The 23,160-nt window shown below is 37.4% G+C and overlaps 1 protein-coding gene across 1 annotated transcript in view; it reads right to left on the bottom strand.

Annotated features, from left to right (window-relative positions):
* dmd (dystrophin) overlaps window positions 1–23,160 on the bottom strand; it is a 486,115-nt gene that overhangs the window by 115,155 nt on the left and 347,800 nt on the right. Inside the window, 10 exon segments of the mRNA XM_041781573.1 lie at window positions 70–239; window positions 2,875–2,974; window positions 3,381–3,479; window positions 3,561–3,710; window positions 4,296–4,421; window positions 4,775–4,922; window positions 5,092–5,267; window positions 11,326–11,461; window positions 11,598–11,770; window positions 14,389–14,511. Coding sequence (XP_041637507.1) covers window positions 70–239; window positions 2,875–2,974; window positions 3,381–3,479; window positions 3,561–3,710; window positions 4,296–4,421; window positions 4,775–4,922; window positions 5,092–5,267; window positions 11,326–11,461; window positions 11,598–11,770; window positions 14,389–14,511 — 1,401 coding nt within the window.

The following is a 23,160-nucleotide window of genomic DNA, read 5'->3' as shown; positions in this document are numbered from 1 at the left end:
ATGAGTTTATTAACATAGCGGGCGTCGTGCGCTGTGAATGTAGCTAGCAGGGACGTCTGCGGTCCTGACCTTCAAAATGCCGATGTTTTCGTTGATGTCGTCCAGGTCGGCTACAACCACTCGCTTGTTCTGCACCATGTTATCCAGCATGGTCAGCCAATCAGTGAGCTCGGCCCAGGACTTGTTGAACTGAGCGAGAGCTGCAGACTCAGGCTGGGAGCTTCCTGTTAGAGTATCAGCTGAAACACACGCACAATTAATGTTTTAACCTTATTATAAATGGGAAAAAGAATTCAAAGATACCCCTGAAAAGTCTCTGCTGAAGTTCACCTTTGAGGACAGAGTATTTCTAAAACACACCACGTCTTCATGCTTTTAATATTCTAAAGTAAAAGTCACAAACAGGTCTGCAGAGTTTATCTTTATGATCCCTGCAGATCATAAGTTAAACCTTTTCATTATTAAATCCTATATTGACAGTCTTTTATGAGGGAAGTTTCACCTGAAGCCTGCAGGCGTTTCATATAATGAGTCTCTGTACTAACATTAGACACCTGGCATGTATTTAGTGTCTGCTTTAATTTGATGGCAGACAGCAGGATTTTCATACATTCGCACTTTATTAATACCTTCAACAAGAACACTTCTGCACTCTTCACTTGGGAAGCAGACAAACTGAGGAAATTAATAAATCCCAGCTGTGATATAAGCTCCTTCACTGCTTTAATTTTTCTATTAAAGTGCTACCTTGTAAATTCTTGTGCTACTTTATATCGTCTGCATATAAAGACATGTTTACCTTATAACACTGGTGTCTTTTTTTATGTTTATTTTACTAAGTAGCATGCTAGAGTTCTACATTTTGAGGACAGTTAAAAGAAATACATATATAAGGCATTAATGTTAATCACATGAGTACAACGTGTCTTAATTTTGAAGGCTGATAGATCGGCTACAAAGATGAGCTCTCTTTGTACAGGAAAAATACATTTTGCTGATATTTATCACTAGTAATTAGAGCTGCCAAAAACCAACAAGAAGGTGCTGTTTTTAGTAAATACGCCCTGTTTCAGACTGGTTGCGTGTCGGCTGCGTGACAGCTGTAGTGCATGTCACAGCTTTCACATCATGCATGTGTATGCTGCTTTATTTCTACATCTTCCCTTTCTTTCCTCAAAAGTTTTACCTCAATAAACCTCCCCACAAGTGATCTGATTCATTATAGAACTTAGGTGGAGTAAAAGAAAGTAAAAGCATTCTGTTAGAAAGAGAGGAGTTGCTCCACAGCTTAGCCAAACTGGGCTTTTACTTTGAAAGGCACAAATTTAAAGTGAAGCATTCCTGTGTTTCTCACAAATTCTACCACTGGGATATAAAGTCACTTGCCACTTTATTAGGTACACCTGTTTAATTGCTTGTTGACACACATCAGCCAATCACATGGCAGCAACTCGATACATTTAGGCATGTAGACATGGTTCGGATGACTTGCTGAAGTTCAAACTGAGCATTAGAATGGGGAATAAAGGAGATTTAAATGACTTTGAGCATGGCAGACGGGCTGGTCTGAGTACAGCCATCTCTTGGGTATACAGAGAATGGTCAGAGAAAGGGAAAATATCCAGTGAGCTGCAGTTGTTGATGTCAGAGATCAGAGGAGAATAGGCAGACTGGTTTGAGATGACAGAAAAGCAATGGCACCTCAAGTAACTTGTTACAACCAACATATGCAGAATACCATCTCTGATCGCACAACATGTGGAACCTTGAAGCAGAAGAGCTACATCAAAATTGGACAACAGAAGATTGGGAAGCATTCCCTTGTCAGATGAGTCTTGATTTCAGCCGTGATATTCAGATGGTAGGGTCAGAATTTGGCATAAACATCATGAAAGCATGGATCCATCCTGCTTGCTATCAACAGTTCAGGCTGGTGGTGGTCTAATGGTGTGGGGGAGATTTTAATGGCCCACTTTGGGCCCCTTAACACCAACTGAGCATCGTATAATGCCACAGCCTACCTGAGTATTGTTGCTGACCATGTCCATCCCTTTATGACCACAGTGTACACATCTCCTGATGGATGTCACAAAGCTAAAATAATCTCACACTGTTTTCTTCAACATGACACTGTGCTCCAATGACCTCCACAGTCACCAGATCTTAATCTAATAGCGCATTTAGGATGTGGTGGAATGGGAGATTCACAGCTGACTCTGCAGCAACTTTGTGAAGGTACTGGCAAGGTGTACCTAATGAAGTGACCGCTGACTTTATATATCTGCTTTAACAGAAATTTGGCTCTCTATTCATCATTCCCTTGTCTATTTTTACCAAAAGACGTGCACAGCTCCTGGTAAAAATAGGCAAGCCTTCTATTCTTCAGATTATCAGCCTCATAGAACACAGGACTTTCCCATGGGCCAATATTTACAGTATATTCAAGCTGATGCTAATACAGACACTGATAAACAAGTGCTGTTCAGACCTAAAATTTCAAGTGCAAAAAACGCCTTATCTATCAAATATGATACAAAAATATATACGTGAAATTTTAAGGCACTTTTTTCTTTTTTCTTTGGATTTCAGAAGAAGGTTAAATAAACATCTCAGTTCCAAAAAATGGGAATTTTCTGGCTGTTATTTGAGTTACAAGGCTTTAAAAGGTTAAGGGAAAATCTGTCTAGCTCTAAGTTCACAGCTGTCTTTATTTTTGTCTTGAGTGTTGTGTGTAGCATTGAAAATGTTATCTTACTGTATAAATCAATTAATTTATGTAGATGATGAAGATTAAACATGCTGAAAATATGCACCATATCAAATACACAACATAAAAAAGTCATATAACAATGTTATGAATAAAATAATTCTTACTGGCTTTTTTGGCGACCAGTAGAGCAGCCATCCTCTCCTTATGCTGCCGCAGCAGCTCCAGAATCACCATCCAGTCCTCCTTCAGTTTACCATACTTCATCTGGAACCAAACAAAGTCTCAGCAAAACTTAAACATGCTTTAAGATGAGATGAGTGAAGCTCAGAAACACTGTTGCCTGTTTGTGTTTGATCTGACACACACTGATAAAGCATTTAAGAGTTCATGAAATGTTTGAAGCTTGTGGTGAGATGAAAGTCTTATATGTTTTCTGAAGAGCGATGCATCAATGTAGCCCAATTAACATTAGAAATATCATTTTTGTAGTCGTTGCTTTTCATCATCAAAAAGACTTTATAGCAGTTGATCTAACTGATCGACTGTGTTTTGGAGAACCAGGCAGTAAATGACTGTAAACAGAGTGGGCATGGATGTAAGAAGATATGTCACAATAAAACATCCTGTTTCTTGAATAAGTTGTGACAGCAACTGCGTTTGATTTCCTCACCTTGTCGGGCTCGCTGGGAGGATTGTCCTTGTACAGCTGATCTGCTCGCTCCAAAACAAACTCCACCTCAGGCTGCCTGGCCTGCACTTCCTCAATGAGCTACAGGAAACACACATGCATGATTGTAGACTAGGATGCGGTTCTAAATAGGGTAGCACTGTGTGCATGATCGTCTCCTACCCTGGGAGGTGGCTCCTCCGAACTCTGCTCTAGCTTGGCTCTGGTGCTCGCTGCCCAGCCTGAAAGGTCGTAAAGCTGACCCTGAAGCTTCTCCAGCTCCCTCAGGAGACCCTCGATCTCCAGCTGGCGCTCAGGCAGATCCTTGGACACCTAAACAGAAACACAGGCTGGCTGTCTTCAAACAATCGAGAGTGATTTACACAACTTTGGGTTCAGCTGAATCACTTAAATTTCAATAAAAATATGCAAAAAGATGCTAAAAAGGTCTGCAGAGCTGCAGAGTTACGGTTTTTTAAAATTAAAGACATCATTCATGCTCATCTATTGTTATCAAAGCTGGGATAAATGTTTGTAATTTGCTTTTAAGCACAGTTGAAAAGAAGGAAATGGTATCATCTGCATAAAGAGTAATCTTACAGCTGGACACAGAGGAGACAGTCTCATTAAACACATGACTAAGGTTAAAGCAGCTTTATGATAGCTGCTGCCATTGTAGCAGTGATTTATTACAACCATTACGCTGGTAAAAAAATCTTTCCATCTGCATGTAAATCTATTTTTAAGTGAAAAAGAGCTCCGTTTTTATCATTTTGCCTCCTTCTGTGAATAAAAAAAGACCTTTAGTACCTGTAGAGCCCTCCCCAGCCATGCCTGCTCATTCCCCTGTTGTGTCTGACTGTTTATAAAAACACTAGCATGCTATTAGCTCAAATATTCACAGCGGTAGCTGCCGACCTGAGCCCAGCGAGTGTTGATGGTCCTGATGTCTTTTTGTCTGTCAGCAGGAAGTGCTATGTGTTTTTGTCTCGAGTTCAGATCATCCATCGCTGCCTTCTTGGCAGGCAGCTCCTCCACTCGTGCCTGACGGAGACATACAAACATTCAGGGTGGATTTAAAAAGAAATTATTGAGGCTGCTCAATGTAGGACACTCTTTCAATCAAGTTATATTATTCTGCACGGTAACAAAAGAGCATCCTGAAGGCTGAGTTTCAGAATAAAACATTACAGTTGGTCATTTTAGAGCATCGTAGCCTCTAAACTGAATTAAAAAGCCCACACACTCACATGTTAGCACATGCAGATGTTTTTTCCAAAGCTAAGAGTAATAATGAAGTTTCTCTGTGATAGCAGCTGAATTAAATTACACACCCACACAGGTATAAACATAGAGCAGAGGCTCATGGGAGCTGCTGTGTTGTGTCTTGAAGGTACCTGGACTTTGCCTAGAGTGTCTCTGATGTGCTGAGGCTCTGCAGGCTGCAGGGGAATGGCCAGGACACCCTCTGCTTTGTCCAACCAGCCCAGCATGGAGCCCATGTCCTCCTGCAGAGCTGCTGCTGCTGTACGTGCCTCTGCAGACCTGCGGGAAAAGCATTAAACAACGTGCTCCATACTTTAATACTGCTGCCGTTGTCAAGGTGAGTCAATGAGACCACCAGAGACATATTTCTCCCTATTAAAATAAAAGTATTCAGTACAGTGGTGTTTTACAGGCAGCACAACCTGCCGTCACACACTCTAACACACACCTCCTCTTGCGCTCGTTGAGCTGCTGGCACACATCAGCCCAGCGAGTGTTGAGTAATTTGAGCTGCGTTCGGAGCCGCAAGGCGTCGTCTGGTGTGCTCAACTGGCTGATCTCCTCTCCTGCAGAGTTCACTCGGCCCAACACCACTTCCTGGAGCGGTATGGCCTCTGTCAGGTCCTGGATTGCACAAAAACACAGAAACACAAAAACAACATCAGGGGAAATGAGCTTTTTTAGTTTTTGATGTGTTTATTAATGAGAATCAGATGCATTGTAGTGACTACAATTGTGGTTCATGTTCTTTTTTAATGTCAGAGAGGCAAAATAGTGTTTTTTCACTTAGTTTTCATATGTTTGTTTATAATAAAAACATGGAACAGTGGACAGATGGGGTCATCATATAAGTCAGAATGTTTGCCAGCATATGAGATAACTGAAGAAATAAAGTAAAAACAAACAAAAACAGAACTGGGTTTGGTAGCAATAAGGTAACAAGTCTGTATTTTGAGTCTCCTCTAATAAAATTTCTTCATACTTACAACTCTTTGTTTCATTCTGGATTGTTGTAATGTTTCAACCCTTCCTTCATGGCCTTCCTCTGAGTGCTACAGTACAACCAGCATCCTTTTTCTCAGCCAATCAGTGGACATCACACCATCTGACCAATCAGCAACTTCCTGTTTCCTCCAGAACTTGCAAAATGCAGTTTTACATCTAATCTGGTCCTAAAAACCACCCTAAAACCAGAACTGAACATGATAAGCTGATGAAACTTACATATGATAAAGGTGAATAGCAGTGCTAAATGTCATGGTAGGTTTTGTTTGTATAGGATTTGTTGCAATTAATAAAATTTTAGTGTGAATAATGGATGAACCAAGTTTGGACATATGCCCATTTGAGGTTGAAAAATATTACATTGAAACATAAGCCCAACTCATCTCACAAGGCTTAATAAAGGTATTTTCTTGACCAATTACTCATTATGATGCAGGATAATAGAAATTTATAGGGTATTTAGCTGTTGCCACAGGTCAAGAAAAAACTAGAGTGATCCAGTAGTAAGTTTTACTAATTTATGGACATTTTCAAGGTATAACCTATAACCTTCTAACAGTTTTATTATACTTCAAGGTTTATGTCTGCTTTAATTTTAACTGTAAGCCTTGCTTTTGCCTTGATTTATTTAGACATTTAATATTTGTGATGTTTTTTTATTTTTTCAGGTAGAATAATAAAGACAAATAAGTGGAGTTTTAGTCCATTTTATAACAGTAATACAGTATTCGGAAGCTACAAGTGCATCTCAATAAATTAGAATATTGTCAAAAAGTTTATTTATTTCAGTAATTCAATTGAAAAAGTGAAACTCATATTTTATATAGATTCATTACACAAAGACTGATACACTGCAAGTCTTTATTTCATTAAAAAGTACTTCAGGGGTGCAGATGGCCTAGTGGTTTAAGGCATGCCCCATGTGAGGGTGGCCCGGGTTTGAATCCAGCCTGTGGCCCTTTCCTGCATCCCCAATCTCTCATCACTGTTTCCGACTCTATCCGCTGTCCTCCTCTATTATATCACTCACAAAATAGAGCACAAAAAGCCCAAAGTAAATCTTAGAAAAAAAAAATTTAAATAAATTAAAATTAACAATTTTTACTGAAAACAAAAAAAAGGGATTTTTAACACAGAAATGTTGATAATACTCTAATTCATTAAGATGTATCCATCTCTTTGGATACAGAGTTTTAATAAAAGCAGAGATATTGTAGTGGCTTAACTAAAGTGTGCTGAAAGGGATAATAAAGCAGACGATTAGTGTGATTCAAATAATTAATGCACTAATTATGGACCTTAATCTCACTGTAATGAAAGTAATAATGCTGACAGATGGATGAGTCATGGTCTTATATCTTATCTAGATTATATCTTTTTTTAAACACTAAAACAAGCAGAAAAACTACAACAAAAGTTCATGGTTGGCTGCACTGACTCATATTTACAGCTCAGACATGGGATTGATATTTATATTCTTTTTTAGTTATAGGATTCCCTAGAATATTACACCAACCCTTTCAGCGCACTGAGGATTTGGAGTCCAATCAGATCTGGTTTTAGGTCTGCAGATCATCCCTTGTTAGCTAAAGCTAATGTAGGTCAGTGTACCCCATCATAATGGTATCAATACTTCTCCGTTCAGCATGTCTGTGGTTGTATTTGTACGCCGTGGACTAAGATTGGGAGCGGTTCAGATGGCAGCTTGTGATTTTAAGGTACCAGATGGTCTTCTGTCTCTATTCAAACACTCTCCCTCTCTCTTTCTCCCTCATGCACGCACACAAACGCACCCAGGTTGGCACTTGACTGGCACTTGGACACTGCTCCCCTGTCTGTGCAGGTGGACACTGAAAGCTGATCACAGCAGCTCAAAGTGGACCGGGCAGGTCTGATGATGCACACAACACTAACCCACACAGGAACGCGCACTAACCCACACAAGAGTGCTTCACATGCAGAGCTGAGTGCATCAGTTTAACCAAAAGTAAAAGTCAACTGAGCGAAACATCTGTGGGAACAAAAGCTCCTCGTTGAAAGTGACTCCTCATACATTATTAATCTAAATCCCGCTGATGTAAATACTTGTCGTCCTTCTCTGCGCTTAAATTGCTTTTCATAATCCTTCAGGTTTGGTTTTTGGGGTTGCTGTAACATTGAAATGTCAAAATTGATGACATAATGTTCTTACATAAGGTCTAAAAAAGGAAAGAGTTGTGTTGGTATCGAGGCTGCTCTGTCAGACGCTCGCTGAGTTTCCCTCCTGACGACTGCCATCTGTGTGCCAGGGTGTGTGGTGATTTCAGATGGACAGCAGGAACTCATGTAACGTCCTGCAGTGAAGTTTTCGGCGACATTACCTGGACAAAAGTATTCAGCCGCCTGACCATGATACCAACAGGGACTGTGATGCTATAACATTCAAATAAATGTACTTTATTATGGAGCTAGCCCTCCTTTAGCAGCTGTAACAGCCTCCACTCTTTTTGGAGGACTTTCCACGAGATTTTGGACCGTTTCTGTGGGAATTTGTGCCCCTGTCCCTGTGGTTACAGGTCTGATTGAAACACTGGTGTGGCTGAATACTTTTGTCCATATAGTGCATATTTACTTTGTCTCAAAAATACCCCAAAACTACCCAGTTTACCCAGTATCCAATTAGGTGAGGGTTAGGGTACTATCCAAACAAAGCAGCAGATCAAAAATGCAAATTCCTTTACACATAAACTTTTTGTTGTAATGTTTTAACCCTTCCTTCATGGCCTTCTTTAACCCTCTGTGACACAGTAGAACCTAAAACACATGGACATGTGGTATCCTAAGCATGTTGGCTTCCTAATGTCTACTTTGTTCTAATCAGCATACTTTGACCGCCTCATTTTTATGGCTTCGACTTCTTTTTAACAGCTGATTCCAAAAAAACATTATCATTGAAATTTGACAGATATTTTCCCCACTATTAAATTCATGTAATGTCTGTTATCCTACATTATTCCCTTAAAAAAAATGGACTTATTTAGCCTTAAATGCCTCTTGCTTAATTAAAACATGCTGTCGCTGATAGTAGCATGTTAGCCAGGTGGCTAATGTAGCTAGCATGCTTACAGCAAGGTTATAATAGTTTTGGATTTTTCATTGTTTTTTTTTTGTGTCCAGTTTAGTTTTAATTATTCTTTACTGCTAGTTGGTTTATTTTGCAAATATGCTTTGTTTTAGTTTCCTTTTATTTTTCGAATACACTTTGTTTTAGTTTAGTTTATATTTGCAAATATGCTTTGCTTTTATTTGTTATTAGTTTCAGTGTTAGTTTTAGTTTTTTTGGATACATGTCAGGGCTGAGTGAACATCTTCCTTTTAAAAAACACATTCAAACAGACTACTCTTCACTTATCATTTTATTTATTTAAAGATGATGTTTGAATACAACTCCAGACATAAAACTACCACTATGTGAAGTCTTAACCAATCAAATCAGGGCATTTTACTCTCCCCAAGCTTGAGTGTAGCTGCCAGTTAGTATGGTTGTGTCAAAGACTAAAACTAAAGATTTTTTGTCTCTATTTTAATTTTATTTTAGCTAGTTTTGTAAAAGTTTTAGTTAGTTTTTGGTAAAACTTAGTTTTTATTCAGTTTCAATTAACTAAAATGCTTTTCACATTTTAGTTTTAGTTGTTTTGTAAGTTTTAGTTAACTATAACAACCTTGGCTTACAGTAGCATTTCTGCTATGTCATCAATATGGTGCTCATTGAGGGTCAAAGCATCATCTGTTCCACAATTAACTTTTGGACAATTTTAAGTGTTTCACTGCATTTTTGCATTTTTCTCAACTTAAATGTACTTTGGGCAAAAAACACAAAGTTTTAGCACAGAAGTTTGGATTACACCTAGAGACTGTAAAAAATATAGCTGACGTTACACCACCCTCAAAATAACCCTAAATCATTCAGAGTTCCCCATACTGAATCTCTGCCTCCTCCATGTTAACAGATGGGTTTAAGTCAAACTTTAAAATTAATATATAAGTTTTTCCCAAACATAGTTTCTTTCTTTTTGTGTTGTCCTAATCATGCAGTTTTTCTTAGAGTACAGTTTTTAGAAGTTTAGTTTCAATAAGGTGTAATAAAAAGAAGTAAAATGCCATTTTTTGCCAGTTTAGATTCTGCTGCTGACTTTGCAGTTTTAAGTAAAACCTGTTCCTTTCCGCAGAAGGAGTCAAGTGCATAACTTCTGTTATGTTTTCAGTGAAAGTTGTTCCATTTCTTTAGGGGTATTTTGGCTTCACTTTTATACAACGACAGACGGTGTAGACACCTTGTCCATCTTTAAATAAATGTGTCTAATGTGGCTAATTCTGCTGCTAATATGTCTTTCGAATTAAAGCAAAATCATTCAGAGTTCCTCATACTGAATGGCTACAGTGTCAGTCATAAGCTCTGCCTCCTCCATGTTAACAGATAGGACATTTTTATCAGAAGTTTTAATGAGGTATAATAAAAAGAAGTAAAATGCCCTTTTTTTTGCCAGTTCCAGATTCAGATTCTGTTGTAAACTTTTTGGTAAATGTGTGTTCCTTTCTACAGGAGTCAAGTGTGTAACTCTTGTTATATTTTCAGTGTAAGTTACTCTATTTCTTTAGGTGTATTTTGGCTTCACTTTTGTACAACAACAGGGTGTGTAGATGACTTGTCCATCTTTATATGAAGTCAATGTGTCTAATGTGGCTAATTCTGCTGCTAATATTTCTTTTAGCTCATTAGTAACCATCCAAACCAATTTATGATGGATTAAATAACATCTTATCTTATTTGAACAGACAAATAAGCTGCTTAAAAGCTCCTGCTTAAAAGACACAATATGTTGAAATTTTGCCTTGAAACATCTACATAAATTAAAAACGACTCCTCCTCTGTCAAGTTCTTACAGTTTCTCAATTATTTCCCCAGCTTTCAAAGCAAAAAGAAGTTACTATTTCTTACAGTTTTAACAGCACTCTTGGATCACTGTTAGCATTTAACAAGAGGGCCACTTTTAACAGCTTTTCTCCCTCATTATGTGAAATTCATCCATGTAACCTAAGTTTGGTTTACTGTTAAATAAATATACTTTACAGAGTTAACTTCAGAATAAAGGAAGGCAATGGAGGAGCTAAACTTGTGTCTCCAATCTTTTGTTATTGTTTTGATTGAGACCCCTAAGAATTTGCGTACCGTGCCTTTAAGAGATGATGATTAAGATTGCTGTCTTCATATATTTTTTAGTAGTTATCCAATCTGAAGATTTGAAGTTAAAGGTTCACATCAAATAGAGCATGAATTAATCATGATGGCACAGAGTTGCTTCCTTAATGCCAGATTATGTCTTGATATGATGTCTTAGGCCAAAACATGCCACATCTTTTTAGGTCGCTTCATCTCTCTGTGACAAGGAATCTGTCTTTTTATGTAATGCTAAAGTAAAAAAACATGAAAGCAAGTTAGACAACAGAGGCAGCTTGGACTCATGAGTCTTGCCCGAGGGTACTTCAGCAGCATCAGTGGACACCAGAGATTCAGTATGACTCAAGAGCAGCAGGAATACACTCAGCAGCAATCATCAATGTGTGTGCAAACTGGGGTTTGTATTTGTGCAGAGATGCTGGTGTCTCTGATGCTTGCGAGTATGTGTGAGTGTGTTACCCTGAGGTGCTGTCTGTGTGCTGCCGGCTCACTCTCGGCCAGTTTCAAAGTGCCCTCAGCGTCGTTCAGCCACTCCTCCAGCTCCTTCTGATCCGAAACAAACTTCTGCCACTTGGTGTTGCACTCCAGCCAACGCCTTGATGTGCACAAACACAAACACACAGATTTCATTCAACTGTGTGCACAAAATGACTCAGCATCCATGCATCATGTACGTATAAATACACTTTTATATATAAATAAATGTAGAAGCTCTCCCTCTATCCTCCTACTTCAGTCTGTCCTGGTGGAGCTTGTTCAGTTTGTCCCAGTTGGTGCTTAGAAGTGTCGCCGTCTCTTGGATCCTCTGACCCTCCAGAGCCCGAGCTGCAGACACCATCTCCCCTTTCCGGGCCAGCGCTGCCTCCACTGGGCCTCTCAGCTGATCGATGCTCTCCTTCACCTCCTGACAGTGCAGTGGTTTAAAGATGGCGGCAAGCAAAGTAAAAGAAGGGCAAAAATGAGTAATTATTAGACAACCATGCATCTTTTTCTATATTAAAGTAGGATGGCTACACACTAGATGATTGTAGGCTTGATTTGTGACCAACTATTGGGTTCTGATATGGAAATTATTTGTTTGTATCTATTTTCCCCCACTTTTGGCCCCTTTTAACTACTGTTTCTAATCATTTGTTAGCCTATTTCCCCACTTTTTAACCTATGGTCATAACTTTACTGGGCCATTTTTCCTACTTTTTGGCCACTTGAAAACCATTTTACCTTTTTTTTTCAACCTATGTTTGCCTCTGACCAATTTTTGCACTTCTAACCAGTTTTTGCAACTTTTTAACTGCTTTTCACCATGTTTTTTGTGAATGTTTAGCTGTTATAACCCATTTTAGCTCTTTTAACCAATTTTCGTCACTTTTTAACAGCTTTTCACCATGTTTTTTGCCAATGTTTACCTTCTATACCCATTGAGGCCACGTCAACCAATTTTTGTCACTTTTTAACTGCTTTTCACCTATTTCTTCCACCCACTTACACCCTCATTTTTGCATTTATGTAAAGCATTTTTGCCACTGTTTTCCCCTCATTTTTGCCTCTATGAAAGTCTTCAACACCTTTTTGCCAATCTATGCTTTTTTTAAAACCCATTTTTGCTCTTTTAACCATTTTTTGCCTCTTATTAATTGCTCTTCACTATGTTTTTTTTTGCCATGTTTACCTTTTTTTAACCAATTTAGTCAAATCGAACGTATTTCTGTCACATTTTAACTGCTTTCACTAATTTCTTGCACTTATTTATGCCCTTATTTTTGCATTTATCTAAACCATTTTTGCCACCTTTTCCCTCCCAATTTTTTGCCTCTGTAAACATCTTCAACGCCTTTTTGACAATGTATGCTTATTTTTAACCCATTTTAGCTTTTTTAACCAATTTCTTCTTGCCCCCCCCCCCCCCCGCATAGTTATAACCCTTTTTGCCAATTTTTTCCCCATTGTTTTTGGCTCTGTTTATCTCTTTTACCCCTTTTTGCAAATGATTGCATTTCTAGGCCACTTTAACCAGTTTTGGTAACTTTAAAACTGATTTCACCAATTTTTTACCCATTTGTGCACTTGTAACCATTTTTCACCACTTTTTAACTGCTTTTCACCATGTTTTTCCCACTTATTTACTCTCTTTTTTGCATTTTCTTAATACATTTTTATCTAGTTTTTGCTTCTTTTCACAACCTTTTGCCAACGATGACCTTTTCAGGCCACTTTAACCAGTTTTTTTCACTTTCTATCTGCTTTTCACCATTTTTCCCTGCCCATTTAGGCATTTTTTATTTTGGGAACCAATTTTTGCTGCTTTTTTTTTTTTTTTACCTCTTTTAATTTTTTTTTTATTTCAATGTTTTCTTTTTAAATCATTTTTGCCCTTGCAACCGTTTTTACCACTTTTCAACTGCTTTTCACCATGTTTTTCCCACCCATTTACGCCTTTGTTTCTTGCATTTTATTAACCCATTTTTGCCACTTTTATCCAATTTTGGCCCCTTTTCACCACTTTTTTTTTTTTGCAATGTTTGCTTTATTTTAACTCATTTACGCTGCTTTAGCATATTTTCTTTGTCAATTTTTGCCACAATTTTATTATTTTCCCATTAGAAATCTGACTGACCAGTTGGGAGCAGCTGGCGTTTGTCAGGTAGTGGTTGGCTGTCGTATCCCCTGTACTCTGCATGAAAAATGACAAACGGTCCAGCTGAAACTCGGCTCGACTCAAAATATGTGCCAGAGTGTAAGGCTAGTATTGGCAGATTTTGTGCATACACTGCTCTGCTAGTGCTTAATGCCTGTTGTTCAGAACTTCTGTCTGCTGCTGAGGTGACCAGAGCTTTCTGTAGACTCTGTAGATTAGAATGGATACCATTCTCCCTGTTGAAAATCACTGTACTTGTTCAATTAACTTTGAAATGACAGTATTAAGGTGAAAGAGTCACATTTTGTTACTTTAAATGCCTACTTTAGAGAAACATTTAGATGTGTTTTATTTTCATCCAAAAAGCCTTGGTGTTTGGGACTATTTTATGATGCAACAAATGAGTTACGTGTTTTTCCGCCTCAGGACCGATGTGTTTGGGTCTGTGGGCTTCAAAAAGTGTGACAACAACAAACTGAACAACACTAATATTGAGCATTTCTGACTTGAGCGACGATGACGTGGTGTTTATTGTGAACCTTAGCTGAAAAACATAGAGGGGCAAAACCACTAAGTTCCTTCTAAAACCCAACTTCAAAAATACTGAAATATCCCCATGAGAAATGGCAACCAAACATACTATTTTCACTGGCACAGGCTTAATTTTTTATTCTGTTTTTTTAACATCTGAATTAGCTTCTTTAAGAAAGCCGTTTTCATGTTTTTGACATTTCTTATGGTAACTGGCCCCCCAAATTCTTGCTTAAAAGCTCAACATTTCTCCAGCTTTTGCCCAATTAAAACACTCCCCACTCTTTGTTCAGGATAATACATTCTGAAAGATGTGGTCTCCAGCTCGCTCACAGAAACTCGAATGCAGCGCTGACCTTCAGGCAGTGCTCTTGCTGAGGCAGGTTGTAATACGCTGCGGGCCAGTATTCAGGAGAGTTCAGCTTGAAGTCCGTCTCTGACACCGTACGCAGCAGCGCCTGCAGCTCTGTGAGGTACTCCTGCACACACAGCATGAATATGAGAGCACAAACACACAAAGGAGAAAGGTAGAAAGGAAGTTATTTAATTTTTTTTATATCATGTTCAATTTCTCTGCGTAGCTATGGGTAAAAACGAACCAATCTGGGATTCAATTATTAAAGAGTTTCATGATGAAAAGTTCCACATCAGATCTATAGATGGCATGCATGAATTAGAGTGGAGCAAAGTGGGGAAAAAAGCTACATAAATTACTAAATATTGATTAATTTTAGATGTAACCTTTGATAAATGAAGCCCCAGATTGTTTCAGCGCTCTAACTGGGTCGATAAAATTCCTCTCCAAATACATTATTATTTATTGCATATCATGATCAGATTCAAGCTGCAGCTTTTATCCAGTAATTTATCCAGCCTTGGACTTCAGTCAAATTTTGATAGATGAATAAATATTACATGTCCCCTGACCGTGATATACAATACTCTAACTTAGCATTGCAAATGAAGCTGCCTCCACCACTAATGCTCGGCCCCACAGTGCAGAGACGCTGGGATATTAACACTCTGCTCCTTTCACCTCATTGTTATGCTCCTGTCACCTGGGCGCTCGCCTCTCCCGTTCAATGACACTTTTTAATTAACCCAAAAATAAATGGCACACATTAGCATTATTCCGCAGCCTTGCAGAAAGTTAATGATTGCTGCTGGCCTTAAGCTAACAAGTCAGCTCCGGGTCAGCCTGATGTGACGGTAATAATGTTTGAAACGGGGGTGGGATGGAGTTCAAAAGCTGATTCACTCATTCGCTGACACGCTGAAAAGCCTTTGCGAGGGATAGAGCCGCTCAATCTGGCAGCCGGGAACTTTTTTTGGCAGGAGAGAAACAAACATTTCTGTCTTTTGTATCATTAAAAGGGCACTGCTGTCATTTTGTATTAAAGTTGAAAAAATGTCAAAATTCAACCAAAAGAGGCTGATATAATTTGCCTTTTGAGATACTTGGAAACTACATTTCCCAGAATGCAACTTTAAGGGCCTGTTTTTATAGCAGGTGTTTTTGTGCTGGCAGCCTAAGCTTAAATAATATTTTCCTTTATTACTAGAAAAAACACGGGTAAGACATGTAAACATTGTAAATAAACACAAGAATCTTGAAAAGTCCAGCTAGGTCAGTTTTTTGTCCACCATTGTTGTTGACAAAGCTGGTATCAGAAGTCCCGCCCCTTTTTGGGTGCGGTGCTCTCACAGCTGTCTCCGTCATTTTTGCGCTAGAGACAGTGCTAAAAAAAAACACTCAGCTACGTCAGTTTTTTATTGAAATTGAGTGCAGCCAGCCTAAAAAACATCATTTATGAACACAGACCCTACAGAGGCTTCAATGAAATTATTATTAGATAACCCCATCATCTTTAAGACTCTATCCCCAAGTTTTTGAGAGAGGTCTGGCTGCAGATCTCAGACACCCCCCTTTCAGACATCTATCCTGATACGCCACCTCTGCCAGAATTGGAGGGATATAATTTGTCAGTGCAACGTTTTAGAAGACTTTTTAAAATTCATCTTTGCTCATATTCAGAGTCTGGCAGCTACAGTCATGAAATAACCATGCTGCAAACATTACAGACTAGGAAACCTTTGATAAATAAAATATAAAAAAGGTCTGAGGTCTAGCATAACTTCCCTAACTACTCAGATAATGTTGCAATTTAAGATGTGAGCTAATGCAGCTACAGTTGCTTTAGCTGAAGCTAACATAGTTAAAGCAAGCTACCATTTACGTAACTACTTATATAATGGGTCTAGTTTTTTGAAAACATAGCATGATCTAATGTGACTAACATAGCTTTGTTAACTTTAGATGTAGCAATGTTATCTACAAATCTATTTCAATTCATGCAGCCAATGTAGCTTTCTTAACTTTAGCCGTCACTATCTCAGTGGGTCTAGCTTTAGCAAATGTAGCATAGTTCAACTTATTTAACAAAGTTTGCTTTAGTTACATTAATTATGTTGCTATGTTACCAAATAGTTTTATATAGCTTATGTAGCCAAGTTAGCTATGTAGCTAATGTAGCTAATATTGTTTTTTTAGCTTTAGCTACATTAACTATACTAGCTTTGTAACTTACATAGCTTTGCTAACTTTAGCCTAAGTTTTATTCTTATACAGGTCTAGCTTTAGCAAATGTAGCATAATCCAACTTAGATTACGTAGATTTTTTTGCCTTAGCTTTATCCATGTTAGATATTTTAAAACATAACCTATAGTTTTATGTAGCCAATATACCTTTATATTTAACTATGTAGCTACGTTACCTATGTACCTGGCATAGCTAACATAGCTATGTAAGCTTTGTTTGCTTTAGCTAAATTAGCTATATAGTTTCATTAGCTTAGCCTTAGCTACAATCTTAAACAGGTCTATATTAAGCAAATGCAGCATGAGCTCATGAATCTGCCACAGCTTTGTTTGCTTTTGCCTTCTTTATGTTAGCTATCTTGTCATGTTACCTATATCGTTTATTTAACTTACTTTGCTTTGTTAGCTTTAGATTTAGCTTTGTAGCTACATTACCTATGGGCTAACAAATGTAATGTAGCTTTGTTAACTTTGTTAGCTATAGATTTAGCTATATGGCTACACTACCTCTGAGCTAACATAGGCAATATAGCTTTGTTAACTTTGTTAGCATTATAGCTACATAGCTAGCATAGCTTTGTAAGCTTTTGCCTTAGCTACATTAAAGTTTTTCATGGAAGACAACCTTTTTTCTCCCTGTAAGCAGACTTGTTTACTTTATTGAACATTTTGAATTTGTTTTTTCAGGTCAGGTTTTTGACTTTTAACTTTTGGTATCCAACCATTCGCTCAGTCCTTATCCTAACCTTAATTGGAAGTTTGATCATTTATTTCTGTTCTGACAGATGCAGCAGGGGGTATGACAATACAGCAAAGAAGTGTCCAGTTTTCCCCTTTGAAGCCTTCTGAACTAATGTGAGGATGTATTAGTAAGTAAAACTTCCTCAGAGCCTCTTTTATATTGTTTGGAGCAGCAGCCATTAAAGAAAGTCTGTGTTATGAGGTGAAATTAAAGCCCAGAGTTTTTAATGTCCCAGTCCCTCTGTTTACTGTGAGCCTGCTGCAGACATTAAGCTCTGTCACACTGGGTTTAAAAGAATGAAGATTGTTTTATCAGTAAAACATGAAATATACAGAAACTCTTACATGGCAACCATGTCTCTAAATTAACATATTAACTTCAATAAGAAAAGTTGTTTTGTTTGTATTAAACAAATGAGGTTTATCAGGCTAATTAGAGTTGCTGGTTACTGGATAATTACTTGTTTATTTGCAAATTAAAATTTTGCAAACAAATGAGTTCTTCAGATATGGTCCACTGTGATGACACGGCCCTAATACAGAAGATGAAATGTGTTCAACTCAAGTTGCAAACTTTTACACGTCAATGCATCAATAATATTGATCCTATAACATCGTGCATACTAATGGAGCTCTTCAAAGGGCCATTGTGCATGAGGGGAATTTTTATAATAAAATAATACTGAGTACTTCAGTAGGTTCTCAAGTACACCAATACCACCCATGGTAGAGCTGTCTGGATTAAAGTACATTTCTTATGGTTAAAACTGGTGCCAGTGTGGCAATTCCAAGAAAACAGATCTTAAGACTTTGTCTCAGTATTTTTGTTTTGTATTGTGTTTGCTTGACATAGAAAAATGACTTGGTTTTCTTTAACCACAATGCACTTTACGCCAAGTCTGTAAACATTAGCAAGCTGATGGTAGCCTTTATAAACTGCTGGCCTAACCAAAGAAATCTTTAGCTTTAGCTGCACAACCGCTATTGGACAATGAAGAACAGTATCCTTTAACCTACCGAGACCTGAGCTTTTGTTTGAAACTTCCGCATCAGCTGAATCACAGAAAAAGGAGCTTGTTACAGATCAAAAAGTATATAAAAACAGCTGAAGAGAATGCTATAAGGGGAAATGTTTGATATGACAAGCTAAAAATTAAAGAATTTTAAATAGACATGGTTGTACAGTAAAGATGATTTTGGACTAAATTCACTTACAACCCAGTTTGACAGACTCACACATCATTTTTCACTTGAAAGAACATTACATTGACAGAAAAACCTCTATAATAATAACTAATCTTAGCATACACAGACACATTGACCCACCTTCACACATATTTAGTTTTTCATTTGGAGCCTTTTAAAGCATGTTTCATGTGATTGCAGTTTGAGTTATTGAACACCGAGAGCAGAGCGGATCAAGTCGATGAGAGGGGGCGGTTTAAAGCAGCATTTTGTTCGTCTCAAACAAAACATCCTCCAACTTGGCAATGAAATAACACCATAAGCTGCAGTGAGGAAATTTTAGACTCAGTTTCCAGGTTTAGAGTTTCACTTTTAACAGCAAGTTTCAGCCAAGTGGTTCTAGTTCTGTTTGGATGTCTTTGTCTAGACTGACTAATCTGAAGCTCCTGCCAGGAAAAATATTCAGCCTCTTAAAACTGAATAAGTGTAGGTGAATTTCTTTGTGAGTTTCTAAATGTCGTCACTCTTCCAGATACAGTGTTTTTAAATAGATTTATGACCGCAGAGTAAATAGATTTAAACCAGGAATCAAAGCTTGTGTCTACCACCCTCACGACCCGTCAACTCTTCTCTTCCTTGGACTTAATACACATCTGTATGGATTTGGCTTTAAAAAGACATTAGTTTTAGATTTTACTCAGTAGTGGGGTTTAAGGATGCAGTATCTGCATTATTTTGCCAATAATACATTGCTGTTCAGGCACTGAGAGGAGATGAAACGAGTAATGACTCTATTTTGGTGCTGTTGTTTCAGCTGAGTGTGGTACAGTTGAATTTTCCTGCTTTGATATTGTGTTGGGTTGGCTTCATGATTTGGCAATGACTTACCAAAGCAGCTGTGTTCTTGAAAAATTAGGTTTGTTTCTTTAGTTGTTTTTTTAACTTCAGTGCTTGAGACTCTACATGAAGCACATGTCAGCAGTTTTTCATATTTACAGAACATATTTCTATTTGGTGTGATACGTTCCATAACAATAGGATACAGAGTGAATAAAAACAGAACACTACTTTTCGACACTATCTGATACAGAAGAGTACGATATAAAGCAGTACAATAAGACAGTTCTATAAGAAAATATACTTATTGATACGACACTTAACAAGACCTTACAAAAGAATATAGAATAGCACCATGTGGTACTGAAAAGTATGGTACAATACTACTGCATTCAGTAGGATACAATTAGATATGATACAGTACGATCAGTACGATACCTTGTGATGCAATGCAATACTGTTAAGTATGACAAAATAAGGTATACTGTAATTCGTGACTTGACGATACCATACCAAATGACATCAAACCTAAAAGTAAGATACAGAGCAGGTAGATACGTTAGGACATGATACTAAACTGTATCAACAGAACAATGATAAAATTCATCGCAATGTTACATTACAATATGATACGGAAAGAAATAAACAAAACAATATGAAATGATAAAAGTAAAATAAGATACAATATGATATGATGAGATGTGGAACCATGCAAAGCAATGCAATGCTACGCGATGTGATATGATACCGTGAAGTGTGACAAGATAAGGTACTTGGTGATGGATTGCAGAATGATACTAAACCTAAAAGTAAGATATAGAGCTGGTATGTAGATACATTAAGACATTATACTCATCTGTATGATATGGAGTAGTGTGTTACAATTATCAAGATGTAATGTTATGATACATTTTGGTATGGTATGGTATGGTATGATACGATACGAAATGATCTGTTACGTTATGATACAATAAGATATGAAAGGATACGATACAATACCAAAGTATACGATACGATACAATACAATACGAAACATAAGATATGATCAATACGATACGGAGCGGAATAATACAATATGAAATGACGAGATATGATACAGTATGACAGGAAATGGAACAGAATGATATTATACAGTACCACAGGATACAAACGATACAATACGAAAACGAAACGAAACGACACAAACTGAAACAAAAAAGAATGATACAGAACGCTACAATACCATACAACACTTTATGAAATGATATTGTAGGGTTTTGATATGGTATGATACAAAAAAATTCAGCATAATACCATATGATAACCAATGTTATGATACGATAGGCTATGATAGGAAACAATACAACACAATATGATTTGATAGGATATGATAGGATATATGATTTGATAAAATGCGACAGGATACCAAACAATATACGACGACGATACGATATGTTACAATGCGACACAAAACATTACAAATCAAGGTAAGATAAAACTTTGCGAAATGATTTACAATGACGTGGAAAAATATGAGGCGATACGGTACATAACAGAACGATACTATACCAAATGATACTAAACGAAACCTAAAAGTCGGATGAGCAGTAAAGTACAAAATCATTCAATTCATCCATCAAGCTTTTATTATACTGGAGCCATCATTAAGGGTGGTAACCTCATTTTCAATGATGTTGAGTTATTAGATAACAAATATTGAAATATGATATGAAAAAATATGGTATGGTACAATATAAAATTATATTAAAAGTTACATCCAACCATATGATATAACATTATGATACGACAAGATATGACACTGTACAATATGATGATACAATACGATAAGGAAGGAATAATATACCATACTGTACCAAATGATACTGTATGATATAATACAATGTTACCTTGAGATAGGCCACGATATGATATATGCTATTTATGATAAATGAGACATGATACAAAAGGAAACAAAACAATACAAAATGAAATGAAACGATACAAAAGGAAACAATACGATACGGAATGATAGGATACGATATGAAACGGTACGATACAAAAGGAAACAAAACTACACAATACGATCCAATCCGATCCGAAATGATAGGATATGAAATGTTACGATACAATAAGAGACAATACAATACGAAACTATACGAAACAAAACGATATGAAACAATATGATAGGACAGGATATGAAACGTTCTGATATGATGTGATACGAAACAAAAACGATACGAAATGAAATGATATGAAACCAAATGACACGATATGATACGATACAAAAGGAAATGATACTATACCAAACAATATGACCCGATACAATCAGGACAATACTATTTGATACTATACACTACCAGAGTTTGAGTTGGATTTGACACCATATGATATGCCACGGTTTGATACAATGCCATACATTATGATACGATATGAAATGACACTTCGCAATTGGATATCGTAAAACACGAAACAATTTTAGGTGATACAATACCTAACAGAACAATACCACACCAAATGATACCATATGAAACCTTACAATCAGACGTAGCGGTGCAGTATAATACAAGTACCATACCTTAAAATTTTTCAACCTTTGATTATATTTGAGATATCACTGAGGGGGCAACCTTTTCTTACAATGATGTTGTTTCATATGATAACAAATGCCACGATAGGATACAACCAAACAAATTGTCCCAGTGGGGAAGGTTGTCTTTAACTCAGTTGCCTCTACAGCAGCATTTCTCTAAAGAAATTAGTCTGAAACACTGAAGTATCAAGTAAAGATTTTAAAAAGTGTTTTCCCCCTTTCTGCACAATACATGCAAAGGGGATATCATGTCAGATCTATAAAGGATTATCTGAGTTTTCTTGCTGTTTAATAAATTCACTTTAACTTGCTGTGATAGTAACATTAATGTAGCAAGGTTATGACATCAAAAAGATCAATATCATATGAATGCTGCAATCAGTCTACATATGACAAAATCAATATTTAGAAGGGAAATTCTCTCCAGTTTCCCTCTACACCAAGGTCACAGATTAGCATCAATAACACAGCTCATATGGATCTGTTTTTATTGATTGTTCTCTAAAGCCTCTATCATTTAACAGCTTAATGTACAAAATGTTACATAAATTATGTGTGTTAGCTAAGTTCTGGTGCTGCAGTCTAAAGTTGCACCACATCTGTGATTACAGAGAACCTGCAGCAGCTTGGAGGGTATGGGAAATCAAGTGCACCAATTACTGCTTAAGAGTCCTTGAGCAATGCACTGAAGTGCCCAAACAGCTTGAGTGGAGCAGCTCGGAGGCCTGGGCAGCTCCCAGGTTTACTGTACCACACTGAAGCACAGCCAGCGCGCTCGGCTGAAAGGAAAATGTTGCTGAATTATTTCTCACCGTGCCTGAAGAAATGCATCACTGTAAGTTTAGTATCTGACAGTTCAGATGTGTATTTGTCCAAGTCTAACAATGATAGTGCGAGTAATGTGATTGGTGGACAGGGTACATACATCGTCAGTGATTGGCAGATCAGGGAACTGCCAGGGTGTCATGTGGTTGATTCATAGGGGGCGGGGCATGCAGTGACAGAGCCAGACAGAGCAACCAATGAGACTGCGACATGTGAGCGTGCTTCACATGTGAACTTAAGACATGTTAATGAGGATGCAGCAAAGAAAAACAAAAAAAGCACTCAGATTTTACTATTATTAGAGGGACGATCAAATTCTTAATAAATTCTTTTATTTCTAGTTAGACTAGTTAGTAGGATGCAAGTTATTAG

The sequence above is a fragment of the Cheilinus undulatus genome, linkage group 24 (genome assembly GCF_018320785.1).
Source record: "Cheilinus undulatus linkage group 24, ASM1832078v1, whole genome shotgun sequence".
Lineage (NCBI taxonomy): Eukaryota > Metazoa > Chordata > Actinopteri > Labriformes > Labridae > Cheilinus > Cheilinus undulatus.
This window is presented reverse-complemented; position numbering and strand designations above follow the sequence as displayed.